This window comes from Pecten maximus, chromosome 5, assembly GCF_902652985.1.
Source record: "Pecten maximus chromosome 5, xPecMax1.1, whole genome shotgun sequence".
NCBI lineage: Eukaryota > Metazoa > Mollusca > Bivalvia > Pectinida > Pectinidae > Pecten > Pecten maximus.
The window spans coordinates 49550533-49568151 of NC_047019.1; the positions used below are offsets into that span (position 1 = coordinate 49550533).

A 17619-nucleotide genomic window follows, 5' to 3' on the forward strand; every position below is an offset into this window, starting at 1 on the left:
TGATAGTCTAGTGTTAGGCCTCTATAGTCTAGTGGTAGGCCTCTGTGTACTGATAGTCTAGTGTTAGGCCTCTATGTACTGATAGTCTAGTGTTAGGCCTCTGTGTACCGATAGTCTAGTGGTAGGCCTCTATAGTCTAGTGGTAGGCCTCTATGTACTGATAGTCTAGTGGTAGGCCTCTATAGTCTAGTGGTAGGCCTCTATGTACTGATAGTGTAGTGGTAGGCCTCTATGTACTGATAGTGTAGTGGTAGGCCTCTATGTACTGATAGTCTAGTGGTAGGCCACTTTATATCGATAGTATAGTGGTAGGCCTCTGTGTACCGATAGTCTAGTGGTAGGCCTCTATGTACTGATAGTCTAGTGGTAGGCCTCTATGTACTGATAGTCTAGTGGTAGGCCTCTATGTACTGATAGTCTAGTGTTAGGCCTCTGTACCAATAGTCTGTATAACTAGTGACTGACTGTAGGTCTGCTATGTACCAATAGTCTATATAGCTAGTGACTGACTGTAGGTCTGCTATGCTTATATAGCTGTGACAGTGTTACACTAACATTTTTGTTACCACAATATCAGTCACTCAGAAAGGCTAAAAGGGAATACAAATCAATGGTTTACAAACTAATATATACTAGATTGTTTGTTTAAAGGACAACAGATTCCATTATGTTCTTTATTTGTTTAAAAATATTTTGAAACAAAAAATAATCATCATTCAGTCAAAAACTGCTTTTGTATTCAATAATTTTAGCAAGTTCATTTTTTAATTTTAATTTTGATTTAAAACTGTATCTTCTATTATTTCTCTATGGATCTATAAACAATAAAGACAATCAGAGCTTACCTGTATACTGACTAACAGCTTTATTTTACTATTGTATATATTACTAATGGCATCCAGTCTAAACACCAGGTCCTACGGTAACACAAAAATAACCCAGCAACAGATTAAACACCAGGTCCTACGGTAACACACAAATAACCCAGCAACAGATTAAACACCAGGTCCTACGGTAACACACAAATAACCCAGCAACAGATTAAACACCAGGTCCTACGGTAACACACAAATAACCCAGCAACAGATTAAACACCAGGTCCTACGGTAACACACAAATAACCCAGCAACAGATTAAACACAGGTCCTACGGTAACACAAAAATAACCCAGCAACAGATTAAACACCAGGTCCTACGGTAACACAAAAATAACCCAGCAACAGATTATACCTATAAATGGAACAGATTGTTTAGTTGTGGTTATTAATAATGTTGATAAGGTATATGTCATTGTAGATAACACCAGTAAATAAACCATCTACCAGTTTGACCTTTTATATTTCAAATTTGTTCTTGTTTTAAAATTCAAACTTTAATTTTTTAACTGATGACTTTATGTTCTATGATCTGGGTAAATACTAGTGATATTCCTGTTGACCAGGTTAATCAGAAAATACCACCACATGTTTTTATGAAGTGTAACTAAACAGAATAATTAGAGATAGATTCTAGACTCAGATTATAGCCCTGGTGTTAGGTAATAGTACCTGTTAGCTGTAGGAATGATACATATTATGGTGATGTAACTTTGTCCTGGTAACATTATAAATCAGACTCTGTGTTGACAGACATTGAATAAAGACCTGTTTAAGTGTGGAATCCTAAAGAAGTGATATCCTTGATTGAGATACCTGTTATATTGAATCATGTTTTGTGACCTACTTCTGACTTACGTATTAATGTTCCAGTGACCGGAGTGAGTGACCAGGGTTACTGGGAGGGACGTAACATGAACGGTCAGGAGGGGTGGTTCCCTAATGACAACATACAGGAAGTCAGACTGAGGCGCAGAGGTAAATCATAGACATTTCTGTCAATACAAAAAATGTTTTATCATTAGATAATTAAGATACAATACCCAAGGTAATTGATACATATTTTTATTTTACTGTAACAAGTATAGATCTTACTTATACAGTAATAATACATATTTGATAATAACTTCATGAACAGAAATTGTTATTTAAATAGCAAGTTAAAATCTAAAAAATATATGATTTAGGAGAATTGAAATTCACTTATTCCTTGGGTCAAACTTTTTACACTAATTATGTATTAGCTTTCATTGAACAAGTACATCAGCAGACATTGTTATTATTTTTATTTTTTGAAAATACTTATATGAGATGAATTTAGTGTGTGATTTTCAGTGCAGCCTTGGATAGATAATTTAGATTTTCTGTGAAGAAATGATTTTGGTTTTTGTTTGACAGCTGGATCCCTGGGAGATATCATGAAGGCTTCCCGGGACAATGCCCTGAATAGGAACACCCTAGCTACACTGGTCCACCCCTATGGGTAAGTCATGTTGTCTACTGCACCTCTGAAGGATTACATACTTGTAGGCTTTTATTTCAGGCATGATAATGAAAACACTTTGCTAGAAACACATAAAATTGTGATGTAAGGGAGATAAATCTATCTATATGACATTGGTGTAAGTGATGGAAGGGTAGATAACTCTGACAGTCCTGATCCTAATGTGTAGTGAGTGAGTTCCCAGAGGACAGTGGTGACATTTATCTACAGACTGATGTGACATTGCATGCAATGTGTTTTGTTCAAATTCTTAGTATTTTTCTCTTTGAGGACTCGGTCAATAAAAGCCGTGACCAGGTCACATGAGAAATGTGTTGTTAAACAGTTATGTCAAGTTTACATTGATAACCAGTGATCAGGTTGTTAATGTGACGTTTTCATTGTACTATACATTTTTTTATTACGAATAACTTTTTTTATGTGAAAGGATATTTGTTCTCAAAAAGCTGCCTGTGACATCAATATCACTTAAACAGAATTTTTGTAAAAAATGGGTTGAAAGTTAATTTTGTTCGGTAAAATTTGCAATTCTTCATTATCATTGTTGATTGCACAGATTGTAAATACTCAATCAGAAAGTGTTTAACTGCACAGGAGTCAATCAGCTGTATGATGTTGGTTTCAGAGTTTTATTTCTCTTTCTGATGGTTTGTTCTCAGATATTTTGGATTCAGCATTGACTTAATTTGAGATACAGAGTCCAATATTGTTTCTGTAGTAGGGACACTGTTAGTTTCTGTAGTGAGGACACTGTTAGATTTGAGATACAGAGTCCAATATTGTTTCTGTAGTGGGACACTGTTAGATTTGAGATACAGAGTCCAATATTGTTTCTGTAGTGAGGACACTGTTAGATTTGAGATACAGAGTCCAATATTGTTTCTGTAGTGGGACACTGTTAGATTTGAGATACAGAGTCCAATATTGTTTCTGTAGTAGGGACACTGTTAGTGAAATCTGTCATAGGACAAACTAGAGAAAGTTTAAGGGAGGTCAAGGTCCTAAATACAGTAGTGGTGAGATGTAGTGTGAGGTCATTATCATAAAACATAAATTGTCAACAACAATTAACAACTCATTGTATAATATTTAAGATGGTGGACATTCGGTGTCATGTAACCTTCAGTTATCTGGAGGTGGTGGAATTTAAACTAAAACTAAAATATTTGTTCTGTTAATGTGATCTGGTAAAAAGTAGATATGGATAGTATTTGGACTTGTGCCAGTAATACCTAGACAAGATGTATCTGGGTCAGGTTGAATGTTTTACCTGTAGGGGAAATGACTGGTATTTATACAGAGAACTAATACACCTGATTGAAAATGTATACTGATTATAAAGTGATGAGTATGCCTGGGGATAAGTAAGTCTGTAATCTCCCAATACACATCTTATAAAACACGAGACAACTTGTAATTGGCAGTAACACATGATGGCATTGTGTGAGTTGTTGTATGACAGGAAAGAGGGTAGTGTGCCTCCACCGGGGATCGAACCAGTAACCCTCAACTTACTGGTACGCCGCTCTGCCGACTGAGCTAAAGGGGAAATTCCCCCTAGCGTGAAGCTAGAAGGCATCCCTATCACTATGAACTATATCAAAGCATTTGGAATGTATAGGTTCAATTGAGGTTTTGTCTTTGGACTATGGAGTTAGAGGAGTAAGCAATGAAACTAGCATTTATCGTCATTGATGTCAGATCAGTTTCTTTAGCTTAAAATGGGTAATTTGAAAAAAAAAAAAAAAAAAAAAATACAATTTATAAAATCCTAATTAGCTAATTCAATATGTTTACTTATATCTGTAGGTTTTAACTGGTCTTTTCTGAGGAAACTAAATTGTTCAGGGTCTGAGCCTTGGGTTTTCCAACCATGACATTTTCTAACCAAGCTACCTGTATTATCATCAGAATTAAACATGTTTACAAAAAAACTCTTAAAAGGTTAAAATTTTGCTGCAAGTCCCATAAGTATTTGATGTATCTTATCAGATCAATATCCATTTTGAATTTCCCCAATTAAATGTGTGTAATGATGTAGGATAGATGTGAGGCATACATTAAAGTAAAGGAACGGTACTTCCTGTACAAGGTGACTGATTCAGTGTACCACAGGAACGGTACTTCCTGTACAAGGTGACTGATTCAGTGTACCAAAGGAAGGGTACTTCCTGTACACGGTGACTGATTCAGTGTACCAAAGGAAGGGTACTTCCTGTACAAAGTGACTGATTCAGTATACCAAAGGAACGGTACTTCCTGTACAAGGTGACTGATTCAGTGTACCAAAGGAAGGGTACTTCCTGTACAAGGTGACTGATTCAGTGTACCAAAGAAAGGGTACTTCCTGTAAACGGTGACTGATTCAATGTACCAAAGGAAGGGTACTTCCTGTACAAAGTGACTGATTCAGTGTACCAAAGGAAGGGTACTTCCTGTACAAGGTGACTGATTCAGTGTACCAAAGGAACGGTACTTCCTGTACAAAGTGACTGATTCAGTGTACCAAAGGAACGGTACTTCCTGTACAAGGTTACTGATTCAGTGTACCAAAGGAACGGTACTTCCTGTACAAGGTGACTGATTCAGTGTACCAAAGGAACGGTACTTCCTGTACGATGTGACTGATTCAGTGTACCAAAGGAACGGTACTTCCTGTACGAGGTTACTGATTCAGTGTACCAAAGGAACGGTACTTCCTGTACAAGGTGACTGATTCAGTGTACCAAAGGAACGGTACTTCCTGTACGATGTGACTGATTCAGTGTACCAAAGGAACGGTACTTCCTGTACGAGGTGACTGATTCAGTGTACCAAAGAAAGGGTACTTCCTGTAAACGGTGACTGATTCAATGTACCAAAGGAAGGGTACTTCCTGTACAAAGTGACTGATTCAGTGTACCAAAGGAAGGGTACTTCCTGTACAAGGTGACTGATTCAGTGTACCAAAGGAACGGTACTTCCTGTACAAAGTGACTGATTCAGTGTACCAAAGGAACGGTACTTCCTGTACAAGGTTACTGATTCAGTGTACCAAAGGAACGGTACTTCCTGTACAAGGTGACTGATTCAGTGTACCAAAGGAACGGTACTTCCTGTACGATGTGACTGATTCAGTGTACCAAAGGAACGGTACTTCCTGTACGAGGTTACTGATTCAGTGTACCAAAGGAACGGTACTTCCTGTACAAGGTGACTGATTCAGTGTACCAAAGGAACGGTACTTCCTGTACGATGTGACTGATTCAGTGTACCAAAGGAACGGTACTTCCTGTATGAGGTGACTGATTCAGTGTACCAAAGGAACGGTACTTCCTGTACAAGGTGACTGATTCAGTGTACCAAAGGAAAGGTACTTCCTGTACAAGGTTACTGATTCAGTGTACCAAAGGAACGGTACTTCCTGTACAAGTTGACTGATTCGGTGTACCGAAGGAACGGTACTTCCTGTACAAGGTGACTGATTCAGTGTACCAAAGGAACGGTACTTCCTGTACAAGGTTACTGATTCAGTGTACCAAAGGAACGGTACTTCCTGTACAAGGTGACTGATTCAGTGTACCAAAGGAACGGTACTTCCTGTACGATGTGACTGATTCAGTGTACCAAAGGAAGGGTACTTCCTGTACAAGGTGACTGATTCAGTGTACCAAAGGAACGGTACTTCCTGTACAAGGTGACTGATTCAGTGTACCAAAGGAAAGGTACTTCCTGTACAAAGTTACTGATTCAGTGTACCAAAGGAACGGTACTTCCTGTACAAGGTGACTGATTCAGTGTACCAAAGGAACGGTACTTCCTGTACAAGGTGACTGATTCAGTGTACCAAAGGAACGGTACTTCCTGTACAAGGTGACTGATTCAGTGTACCAAAGGAAGGGTACTTCCTGTACAAGGTGACTGATTCAGTGTACCAAAGGAAGGGTACTTCCTGTACGATGTGACTGATTCAGTGTACCAAAGGAAGGGTACTTCCTGTACAAGGTGACTGATTCAGTGTACCAAAGGAACGGTACTTCCTTTACAAGGTGACTGATTCAGTGTACCAAAGGAAGGGTACTTCCTGTACAAGGTGACTGATTCAGTGTACCAAAGGAAGGGTACTTCCTGTACGATGTGACTGATTCAGTGTACCAAAGGAAGGGTACTTCCTGTACAAGGTGACTGATTCAGTGTACCAAAGGAACGGTACTTCCTGTACAAGGTGACTAATTCAGTGTTCCATGAAGCAACATATTAATTTTAGATTTCCCTATAGTTTTTTGACCACAGTGAAGATATTTTAATTTCCCTTCAGTTTTTAGACCATGTTGTAAATATTATAATTTCCCTATAGCTTTTAGACAACAGTGTAGATAATATTGTAATTTCCCTATAGTTTTTAGACCACAGTGAAGATATTGTAATTTCCCTTCAGTTTTTAGACCATGTTGTAAACATTATAATTTCCCTATAGTTTTTAGACCACAGTGAAGATATTATAATTTTCCTTCAGTTTTTAGACCACATTGTAAATATTATAATTTCCCTTTAGTTTTTAGACCCAGTGAAGATATTGTAATTTCCCTATAGTTTTTAGACCATATTGTAGAAATGATTTTAATTTTCCTTATAATCATTACAATTGTATTATACTGACCATGATGAAGTGACAAGCTGCTACATGTCCTGTTGATGATAAATCAATACAGGTCACAATCTTACCTGGTGACACCAGCTCTGACACAGGTAACCTCGTTAGCAGGATAATCCCTTAATCAGACGAGCATTGAGTATTGTGTAGGTAGGATTTAATTAACTGTTGACCATCACTTATGTATTAGAAGTTAATTGAATTAAGTCATAGGTATGATTAGGATACTGGGGAGGGGATTATCACCTATTTGTGTGATAATATCCCGACAGACAATTAACACTGATTACTGTAGACAAGTGGGAGGGGGTATGCCATATGATAACATAACTTCTATTTTTCTTAATGCATTACATGTACATGCAATAATCCAGATTTGTAGAGGTGTAAACATAACATGGTAACAACCCAAACCTTGTATGGAATATAGTTGGTTAAACCAAACCTTGTATGGAATATAGTTTGTTAAACCAAACTTTGTCTGGAATATAGTTTGTTAAACCAAACCTTGTATGGAGTATAGTTTGTTAAACCAAACCTTGTATGGAATATAGTTTGTTATACCAAACCTTGTATGGAATATAGTTTGTTATACCAAACCTTGTCTGGAATATAGTTTGTTAAACCTAACCTTGTATGGAATATAGTTTGTTATACCAAACCTTGTCTGGAATATAGTTTGTTAAACCAAACTTTGTCTGGAATATAGTTTGTTATACCAAACCTTGTATGGAATATAGTTTGTTAAACCAAACTTTGTCTGGAATATAGTTTGTTAAACCTAACCTTGTATGGAATATAGTTTGTTAAACCAAACTTTGTCTGGAATATAGTTTGTTAAACCAAACCTTGTATGGAATATAGTTTGTTAAACCAAACTTTGTATGGAATATAGTTTGTTAAACCAAACCTTGTCTGGAATATAGTTTGTTAAACCAAACCTTGTATGGAATATAGTTTGTTAAACCAAACCTTGTATGGAATATAGTTTGTTAAACCAAACTTTGTCTGGAATATAGTTTGTTAAACCAAACTTTGTCTGGAATATAGTTTGTTAAACCAAACCTTGTACGGAATATAGTTTGTTATACCAAACCTTGTCTGGAATATAGTTTGTTAAACCAAACCTTATCTGGAATATAGTTTGTTAAACCAAACCTTATCTGGAATATAGTTTGTTAAACCAAACCTTATCTGGAATATAGTTTGTTAAACCTAACCTTGTATGGAATATAGTTTGTTAAACCAAACTTTGTCTGGAATATAGTTTGTTAAACCAAACTTTGTCTGGAATATAGTTTGTTAAACCAAACCTTATCTGGAATATAGTTTGTTAAACCAAACTTTGTCTGGAATATAGTTTGTTAAACCAAACTTTGTCTGGAATATAGTTTGTTAAACCAAACCTTGTATGGAATATAGTTTGTTAAACCAAACTTTGTCTGGAATATAGTTTGTTAAACCAAACTTTGTTTGGAATATAGTTTGTTAAACCAAACCTTGTATGGAATATAGTTTGTTAAACCAAACCTTGTATGGAATATAGTTTGTTAAACCAAACCTTGGAATAACTGGATGGAATATAGTTGTTAAACCAAACTTTGTCTGGAATATAGTTTGTTAAACCAAACTTTGTTTGGAATATAGTTTGTTAAACCAAACCTTGTATGGAATATAGTTTGTTAAACCAAACTTTGTATGGAATATAGTTTGTTAAACCAAACTTTATCTGGAATATAGTTTGTTAAACCAAACCTTGTATGGAATATAGTTTGTTAAACCAAACCTTATCTGGAATATAGTTTGTTAAACCAAACTTTGTATGGAATATAGTTTGTTAAACCAAACTTATCTGGAATATAGTTTGTTAAACCAAACCTTGTATGGAATATAGTTTGTTAAACCAAACCTTATCTGGAATATAGTTTGTCAAACCAAACCTTATCTGGAATATAGTTTGTTAAACCAAACTTTGTCTGGAATATAGTTTGTTAAACCAAACCTTGTATGGAATATAGTTTGTTAAACCAAACTTTGTCTGGAATATAGTTTGTTAAACCAAACTTTGTCTGGAATATAGTTTGTTAAACCAAACCTTATCTGGAATATAGTTTGTTAAACCAAACCTTGTCTGGAATATAGTTTGTTAAACCAAACCTTGTATGGAATATAGTTTGTTTAACCAAACTTTGTCTGGAATATAGTTTGTTAAACCAAACTTTGTCTGGAATATAGTTTGTTAAACCACACCTTGTATGGAATATAGTTTGTTAAACCAAACTTTGTATGGAATATAGTTTGTTAAACCAAACTTTGTATGGAATATAGTTTGTTAAACCAAACTTTGTATGGAATATAGTTTGTTAAACCAAACTTTGTATGGAATATAGTTTGTTAAACCAAACTTTGTATGGAATATAGTTTGTTAAACCAAACTTTGTATGGAATATAGTTTGTTAAACCAAACTTTGTATGGAATATAGTTTGTTAAACCAAACTTTGTATGGAATATAGTTTGTTAAACCAAACTTTGTATGGAATATAGTTTGTTAAACCAAACCTTGTATGGAATATAGTTTGTTAAACCAAACCTTGTATGGAATATAGTTTGTTAAACCAAACCTTGTATGGAATATAGTTTAACCTGTGGAATATAGTTTGTTAAACCAAACCTTGTCTGGAATATAGTTTGTTAAACCAAACTTTATCCGAAACTTACAATTCTGTCATTGTTGTATAAATGACAATCATGTTTAATTGTTGGCTATAGAGAAGGAATTACTTTGATGTTTATTTTCAATTTAACATTTCAACATTAAGAGGTGAAATGGCTATAGATTTGACTCTGTGTTGAGGTAGTGCTGATAAGGAGAGGTTTAAATAAAATGGCACCAGACTGATACATAATAACCCGGAGAAAAGTTATGACGTTCAGATGTAATAAAATAACGAAGTGACGTATCGTTTGATGGACTGAAAAGATATAGGTAATTCTGTAGGTATTCATTACCTAGTGTGTAAACATTTCCTCAGGTACTCAAGGTGTTTAGTAAACCCTCTAGCTGTTTGTATTTCATCTGTATTTACTCAAGATAAGGCTCAGCTTTTCCATATATAATGTTCCTTGGCAAATATTTTAATAAGCACGTTTTAGGCCAGACAGTTTAGAAAAGAATTGAACTTTATGTCAAAGGTACATGGAACATTTCCCTTTTTATTCCTCGGTGATTAATTATGTATGTATGCATTTAGCTGTCTAGATACCTGGCATTGTAGTTACCGGTATTAGCAAGATTTTCCGACCATTTGGTATCCTACATAAAGCATCTGTCGCAATGAAAAAGAAATTAAAAAACAATGTTATCATGCATGTTTAATGTTGGTGGGTGGGACAAAGGATTGGTACGTTATCTGTTACTGGAGGGACCGAGGACCGGAGGACTGGGGACCGGAGGGCTGGCTCGACTAAGTTAAAGCTAATACAACAACATCCCACCAACAATATTCTTTTGAAGACACCTTGTGAGAGGTATTATCATACCTGGAAAGTGAATGTCATATTGATTTTCTCCGTTAACCCGTGGAAAACGAGAGAGGCTTAAACAGACCGGGGCAGACTCACTTTGTCAATAGCATGGTCCGAGTGTTGTTTTCTTGGTTCAGTGTGTGTATTGGTGTTCAATGTCTTGGAAAACCAACGAAGAAAACATTAAGTAGATGTGATATAGATTAACTGAAAGCCTTTATATATTACACAAAACACCAAAAGTCAAGCGGGGCTAAGCCGATCTGCATGTGTATCAGCTGAATATGGATGACTGATGGTAAAATTCGTCACATAAAATTTAATTTGGATTTATTTACAACAGAAACAGCACTGTGTTGTAAAGGTATATTGGAACTGAGCCATTTCTGCCCTCCGAACACTCTGGCATAACTCTCAAGAGCTAGGGACAAGTCCGAACGCAGCCTTTACACTCCAACAATATACACACGTCCGAGGAACTATTTGAACCATTGTGACAGAAACAATAGAGAGGAATGTGGTGGTAATGCCCTAGGATTATCGGGTCAGAATTACCCCACGTCAATTTACACCTGAAAGCTGGGACAGGAGGATCATCACTCGCCTATTGATTGGTGCATTGAGAATGGAGGCATTATTGATTCCTTACTAAACACAACATGTTGAGAGCTCCACCTGGCAAACTTAACATCGGACGTTAACGGACGTTAACAGGCGTGTATCGTGTTTATATTTATATCTGTGATGTAACGAATGCTACTCCTCACACGAGAATAGGGCGGTGTCCGTTATATACATCTGGTCACCTCCCACACGACACATGTGAGTAACACACAGGTGGGCCGCAGGTAAACAAACCTCGTCATTTAATTTTAAAGGCTCAGCATTTAAATTTATCACTCTACAGGAAAAGTAATCGTTAAATATCTGGGTAATTTTAGTGAAATTTACAGCAGATTTGAAATAGGTAAGAGATGTGTTTTTGTGTGAACTCATGATCAAAATTATTGTCATTTCCATGTAAGATAGTAATACATGAACCATTATATTATATACAAAATAATGTGATAAAATCTATTTAATTTGAATGCTTATCGAGTTGTTAAATTTAATTAAATTCTGGTTTTCCTTCGAGATATATGAATTGAATCTGAAAATTGAATTGATCTGTTTTTGTATTTTGATGATTGAATATCCTAGTTTTAATATCTTATTTTTTAATACGATAACCAGGATATCGTTATAATGATTATATATCTTAATACTGAAGATTTAAAATTTACATAATTATAATTAGATTTCAGAGGTAAACACAAAGTATAAAGTATGATGAAAAATAAGCACACAATGCACAATTTTTCATTGAAGATAAAGTAGTATAGTAGTAATAAATTATATTGGTAAGGTGTGTCACACACAAGTGTAGTGTTACTGTTTGTTACAGACAAGGATTAATACAAGTCAAGAGGGCTCCATAAGTGGACGTGTGTTTAAACTTGTACTCTTGTTTAGTACTGACTATTAACTTTATGGACATTTATACCTGTGTATACCTGTAGGACCTTAATTACAGGTGTAAATTGGGACTTAACAGGTATGGTAATCTACCTGTGTGGAACTGTTGGTATAAAAAGGTGTGAAGATGTGTTTTATCCTATAAAGCACCAGATTGGTGCCACGCTTTAAATGGACTTGATACTGAGATACGTACACAATCCAGGATTAGCCCTGTAGTATGTGAATTACCATACAGTACTCTGACAAGTTAACATAGCCCACGTAAGTACAGAGATCTACTCCCATAATGACTCACAAAGACTTAAAGTCTCGAACAATAGACAGCCAGGGTGGTGGCACTAGTCAGACAGATGGTAAAAAAATACCCGACTCTGCCTTCGGCTTCAAGAAGTTTATAGCCCTACCCCAAGGGTTGAAAGTAAAGGCGAGTGATACCCCCGACCCTACTAACCCCAGACGTCCTCTGCCAGTTAAAGCAGTACCCCTGAATTCCTTCCATTCAGGCAATGACACACAACAAATAGGGGTATCCACCACCTATGTGCCCAGTCAAGTGGAACCCAGGGAAATAATAGGTAGTGGTAGCAGTGTAGTGTCACGCGGTCGCTCAAGGAGAAGCAGTGTCTCATCGACGGGCAGTTCAGGAACACCCAACGGTAGTATCAGTTCCATCCCCTCGGAAGTATCTTATACCCCACGGTACAGAAAACGTTCGTCCTCCACTCCTCCAGACTTAGGTAGACAGAGATCCTCACCTGTGGACAGGCGTATAGGTAAAGTGGTGAACCAGTACTACACTGGTTTGATTAACAGTTTGAATAACAATAACAACGATCCCTACACTGACGGGAATGTGTGGAGTCAGGATGGGGACGACCTAGGCTTCTATACTATTGACCAAGGAGAGGACCCTTTGGTTTACAGTGTGGGCTACCCAGGTAACCCACAAGGCTACCCAGGGGACAGGTACACAGGCAACCACGAGGATGCATACCTAGTCTCTAGTGACAACACTAAGGTGTTGGAGAACTGGCAACTTCACCCGTCAAGTAATAAATCAGTGGATGACGACCTGACGTCCTCAGGCCACGGATCTGTCATGCATCCTCACTATGTAACTCTGCCCAGAGGTGGCCAGGTAATTCACCAGCGGCAGCCTTTACAGCAAGTCCAATCCATACGGCCGGCCATGGCCCACACCAACGGCACCCTCCCCAGGGGAGGGGGACTAGTTGTGTACCGCCCCACACAGGGGAACAAAGATATGCTTATAATGGGCAATGGACATGCCAACCATAGTGATGTAAACACACCTCGGGGAAATCTGTATAAGTCTAAAGTGATGTCGTCCAGCATGCCTACACTACTGGATGGTAATAAAAAGGCAGATAAAAAGTTCTTAAAAGAATTGAAAAAGCGTGAAAAAGAGGAGAGAAAGAGACTAGAAAAGGAAGAGAAAAGGAGATTGAAGGAAGAAAAGAAACTACAAAAGGCTTTTAAAAAGGCTCATTCACGAACTTTACCCCGGAGTTTTGGATCTTATGTGAACAAACCTATTGAGTCTGTGTATTCGCGTCCCAAACTATCTCTGTCAGCAGTGCCAATAGAATATGAGGATAACCCGTCCCGCCCCCAAAGGCTTAGTGCTCCCGCCCCAACACATTCCCCTCCTCCCCCTCCCCCCGAGCCCAGCATGAGGACACGTTCCCTCTACAGTAGTGCTCCGGATCTTCTCCGTCTAGAACAAGTGTATGGTGCCACCATTAGGGGCCACCTTCAGCACTCTAAACAGTCGGCACCACGCCCCAGGACTAGTATTAACCAAGGAATATATACTGTCAGGTAAGTTACATCATAATATCACAAGTGTCCATCCTCATTGTGTATCCAATATGTGTCCCCATGTGTAGGTGATATGTACTGTGTCCCCATGTGTAGGTAATTTTCAACATTAATATGTTCTGTGTCCCTATGTGTAGGTAATTTTCAACATTAATATGTTCTGTGTCCCCATGTGTAGGTAATTTTCAACATTAATATGTTCTGTGTCCCCATGTGTAGGTAATATGTTCTGTGTCCCTATGTGTAGGTGATATGTTCTGTGTCCCTATGTGTAGGTGATATGTTCTGTGTCCCCATGTGTAATTATACCCATTACCATATGTCTCCAGCTGACAAGTATAACTGGACTGTAGAGGTGACATTTATTTTTTGCTCTCTATTTGATGAATGTCTAAGGAGAGTTCAGAAAATATAACATTACACATATACATGTATATATACAGTATGAGAATGACAGCCTTGTGTCTTCCTAGTATGGGTTCCTGTATCAGTTTTAAGTCGGCCTTTATATCACAGTGGAATGTGTGGTATCATCACTGTGTGTTCCTACAACAAAATTGTAACCATGCAATTTAATGACAGCAAAAATCAATATGTGAATTGTTGTGGGAAATAGATGTCTACAGGTGTTACTTAGTACAGGTAAAATTGGTATACACAGCTCTACCCATGGCACTCATCTTATTTCCTGAGGACATCAATGAGTCTATCTGTAAAAATGAGTCGAAAGAGAAGGAAGTTTTCTACAAGCCTTCCTGACAGAAGTAATGATGGATTTAGGTTTTTATCTGTGCCAGGTTCCTGTTAATATCAGGGTTAATATTAAACATCAAACATAATGTCTGTATGAATAGCTTGGAATATTCCTGCTAGTCAAGGTTATTAATTAAAATATTGTCATTTTTTCACTGACCTTGAGCTTAAGAACGTCAGTACAAAGAGATATGATATAGAATGACATGTGGTTACATATACTGGTGAGGGAGAGGGGAGGTCACGTTCTGTAGCCAAACTGAGAATGTTTGAGTTTAAGTGACTGTTATTTTATCATCAAGATATTATATTTACAACTATAATCCTCTACATTTTAAGGGGCCATGGTGGCCGAGTGGTATAAAGTACGTGTCCTGACACTTTATCACTAGCCCTCCACCTCTGGGTTGCGAGGAGTTCGAAACCTATGTGGGGCAGTTGCCTGGTACTGACTGTAGGTCGGTGGTTTTTCTCCGGTTACTCTGGCTTAATACATAAATTCCTTCACCTCCGAAACCAGGCACATCCTTAAATGACCCTGGCTGTTAATAGGACGTTTAACAAAATAAACCAAACCTCTACATTTGGTACCAATAGCTACATAATTCTATCAGTCTGGACCTATATCATCTCCCAGATTACGGGAGAGTATTAGGGCTTAATGGTCAAGGTGTCCTCAGTACTAGTGGTATGGGTCTGGTAGGAAAGGCAAACAAGATAATGGGCCACAACAAATGATATAAGTCTAGCAATATATAGGTACACTGGAATTTACATCAGCGGCTTTGTCATCTTAATGGGAATTTATCAAATTTTGTTTCAGTTCTCATAGATAAAGGGTTTAATTGGGCTTTCTGGTTAGAAACCAGTTTTGGTTTGGGGCTTTTTTAATGTCTGGAAAAAACCAGAGATAGGTTAAAGCCTTTTATAGGTGAGGACAGCTTTCTTGTTTTATAGCAAAACAAATTTGATGTCAAACCGGTTTACATACATGAAAGGAAATTAACTTGGAAATGAAAAACAGAACTATTATTGACATTTAGAATTAGTACGAAGTATGTGGTTTGGGTGTAGGATGCTCAAACAACACTTCAGGTCAAAATTCAGACCTGAATTTTAAGTGAACAGTAGATATAAGGTTAATTGATGTGAAGAGTTCTAAGAGATCTGTGTGTAAGAATGACCAGAGGAAACAGAAAGTGGCAGAGTGTCAGTCCTTGTTGTTTTTATAGATCCTGTGATAGTGGTATTGTATCAGGTAGTAGGTAGTTATATAAGTAAAACATTGTCACATGAGGTTATCATGGTGGATGTTTGCTCCAGGCACACACAGGCCCAGTGAGGCTATTGACATGACTGGTTCCGTTACAGCTATTACTTCTACTGCCTGTTATTGTACCAAATTGTACACAATACCAAACACCTGGCTCAGGTGTGAGAGAAAACAACCCTATTGTACCGTTAATTATCCTAAAAACAGGTTTACTAGAAAGAAATGTATAGAGACGTAATTCAGAAGTTATTGAAAGGTACAGAAATATTGTTGACATTTCTTACACAACAAAGACACTTAACTGATAATTCCTTGTCAGCTATTGTTGGATTTACATGTGTAAATGAATTGTCTTTTATGAGCATGACAAAGATATTCACATAGTTATTGGTGTTGGAAGGAGTTTTAATATTAGAAAATCATACATAATTATGAGTCATATATATATCAATAGTTGTCAAATCTGAAGACCAGGAACTTATCAATAATCTGAGTGTGAGTAAGTTACCCATTCATATGAGTCATCCTATTTATTTACAAACAACCTACATAAAGAAGTACCCGAGGGTTGTAATGACAGAACTAAGACTGAGTTCCCTGGTTATTAATAAGGTATCAATGTGAATTATTGTTTGATTCGGTCCTTTGTGGTGAAGGTTCTGATCCTTGAGAGATCTTTTGAGGGCCAAAATACAAATTATTATATTTGTGCAGTGGGGAACCATCTTGATAGCCATTTATTTGGTAGACAATGCTATGGTAGCTATCTCGTCCTGAGGACTATAAATAGCCAGTTATTTGGTAGACAATGCTATGGTAGCTATCTCGTCCTGAGGACTCAATGATTACCAGGTACCCTGATACACACCAATTACCAATTGTATCCATGACCTTGACCCAAAAAAGCTAATTTTAGAAGAATTAATTGACAGCTAAAATGTGAGAAGTCTTCAGGCATTGAACTAAAATTAGGGTAATTTATTCAGCTTATGAAAAAAACATGTTGTTACCATATCATTAATGTTTTACACTGGTGATATAAACATACGACTCACAGTCTTAGTCCTGTAAATGTTTTACTACAAGTTGTAGTACTGGCCAGTGTTAGGTACTGATAAATATTAGTGGTGGCTTGGGGCTGTGTGTTTAATTACCTGTGGTAGGTGGAAAAGTTCAGATCAGGTGGAAATGGACTGAGTACTGATATCTCGAGGTAAATCAAAGTTGATGGGTAGCAAGGTGACAGGAATGTTTTTACTTACAAGGGCTGGGTAGGGTAGACCCACACCTTAACTTAAAGTGTTTGTAAGCCTTATCTAGACAAGTGCCACCCCAGTATTGAAAGTACTGACGTAGGTTTGATTCTATACCATGTGGTGAAATATCCGCCATTCCTGGTGACATAATCGTCCATATAGCCAGCCATTCCTGGTGACATAATCGTCCGTATAGCCAGCAGTGTACTTCTCACCTGTGCATATACAAAGGTGCAGCAAAAGAATGTAGACCGATTAATTTATAGAGAAATAAAACGGACCCCCTCCAATGTAGACTGTTAATTTATAGAGAAATAAAACAGACCCCCTCCAATGTAGACTGTTAATTTATAGAGAAATAAAACAGACCCCCTCCAATGTAGACTGTTAATTTATAGAGAAATAAAACAGACCCCCTCCAATGTAGACTGTTAATTTA

At 37.2% G+C, this 17619-nt stretch overlaps 1 protein-coding gene across 3 annotated transcripts in view; it reads left to right on the top strand.

The window, feature by feature from the left end:
- The window catches only part of LOC117328276 (protein shank-like), a 126309-nt gene that overhangs the window by 60895 nt on the left and 47795 nt on the right, over window positions 1–17619 (top strand). For 2 of the 3 annotated variants that reach the window (XM_033885789.1, XM_033885790.1), the window contains 2 exons: window positions 1749–1853; window positions 2274–2358. In XM_033885789.1, the coding sequence (XP_033741680.1) occupies window positions 1749–1853; window positions 2274–2358 (190 nt within the window). Of the gene's footprint in view, window positions 1–1748; window positions 1854–2273; window positions 2359–10962; window positions 11361–11982; window positions 13899–17619 lie in introns of those variants that run through there. The other variant, XM_033885792.1, reaches the window with a different exon arrangement.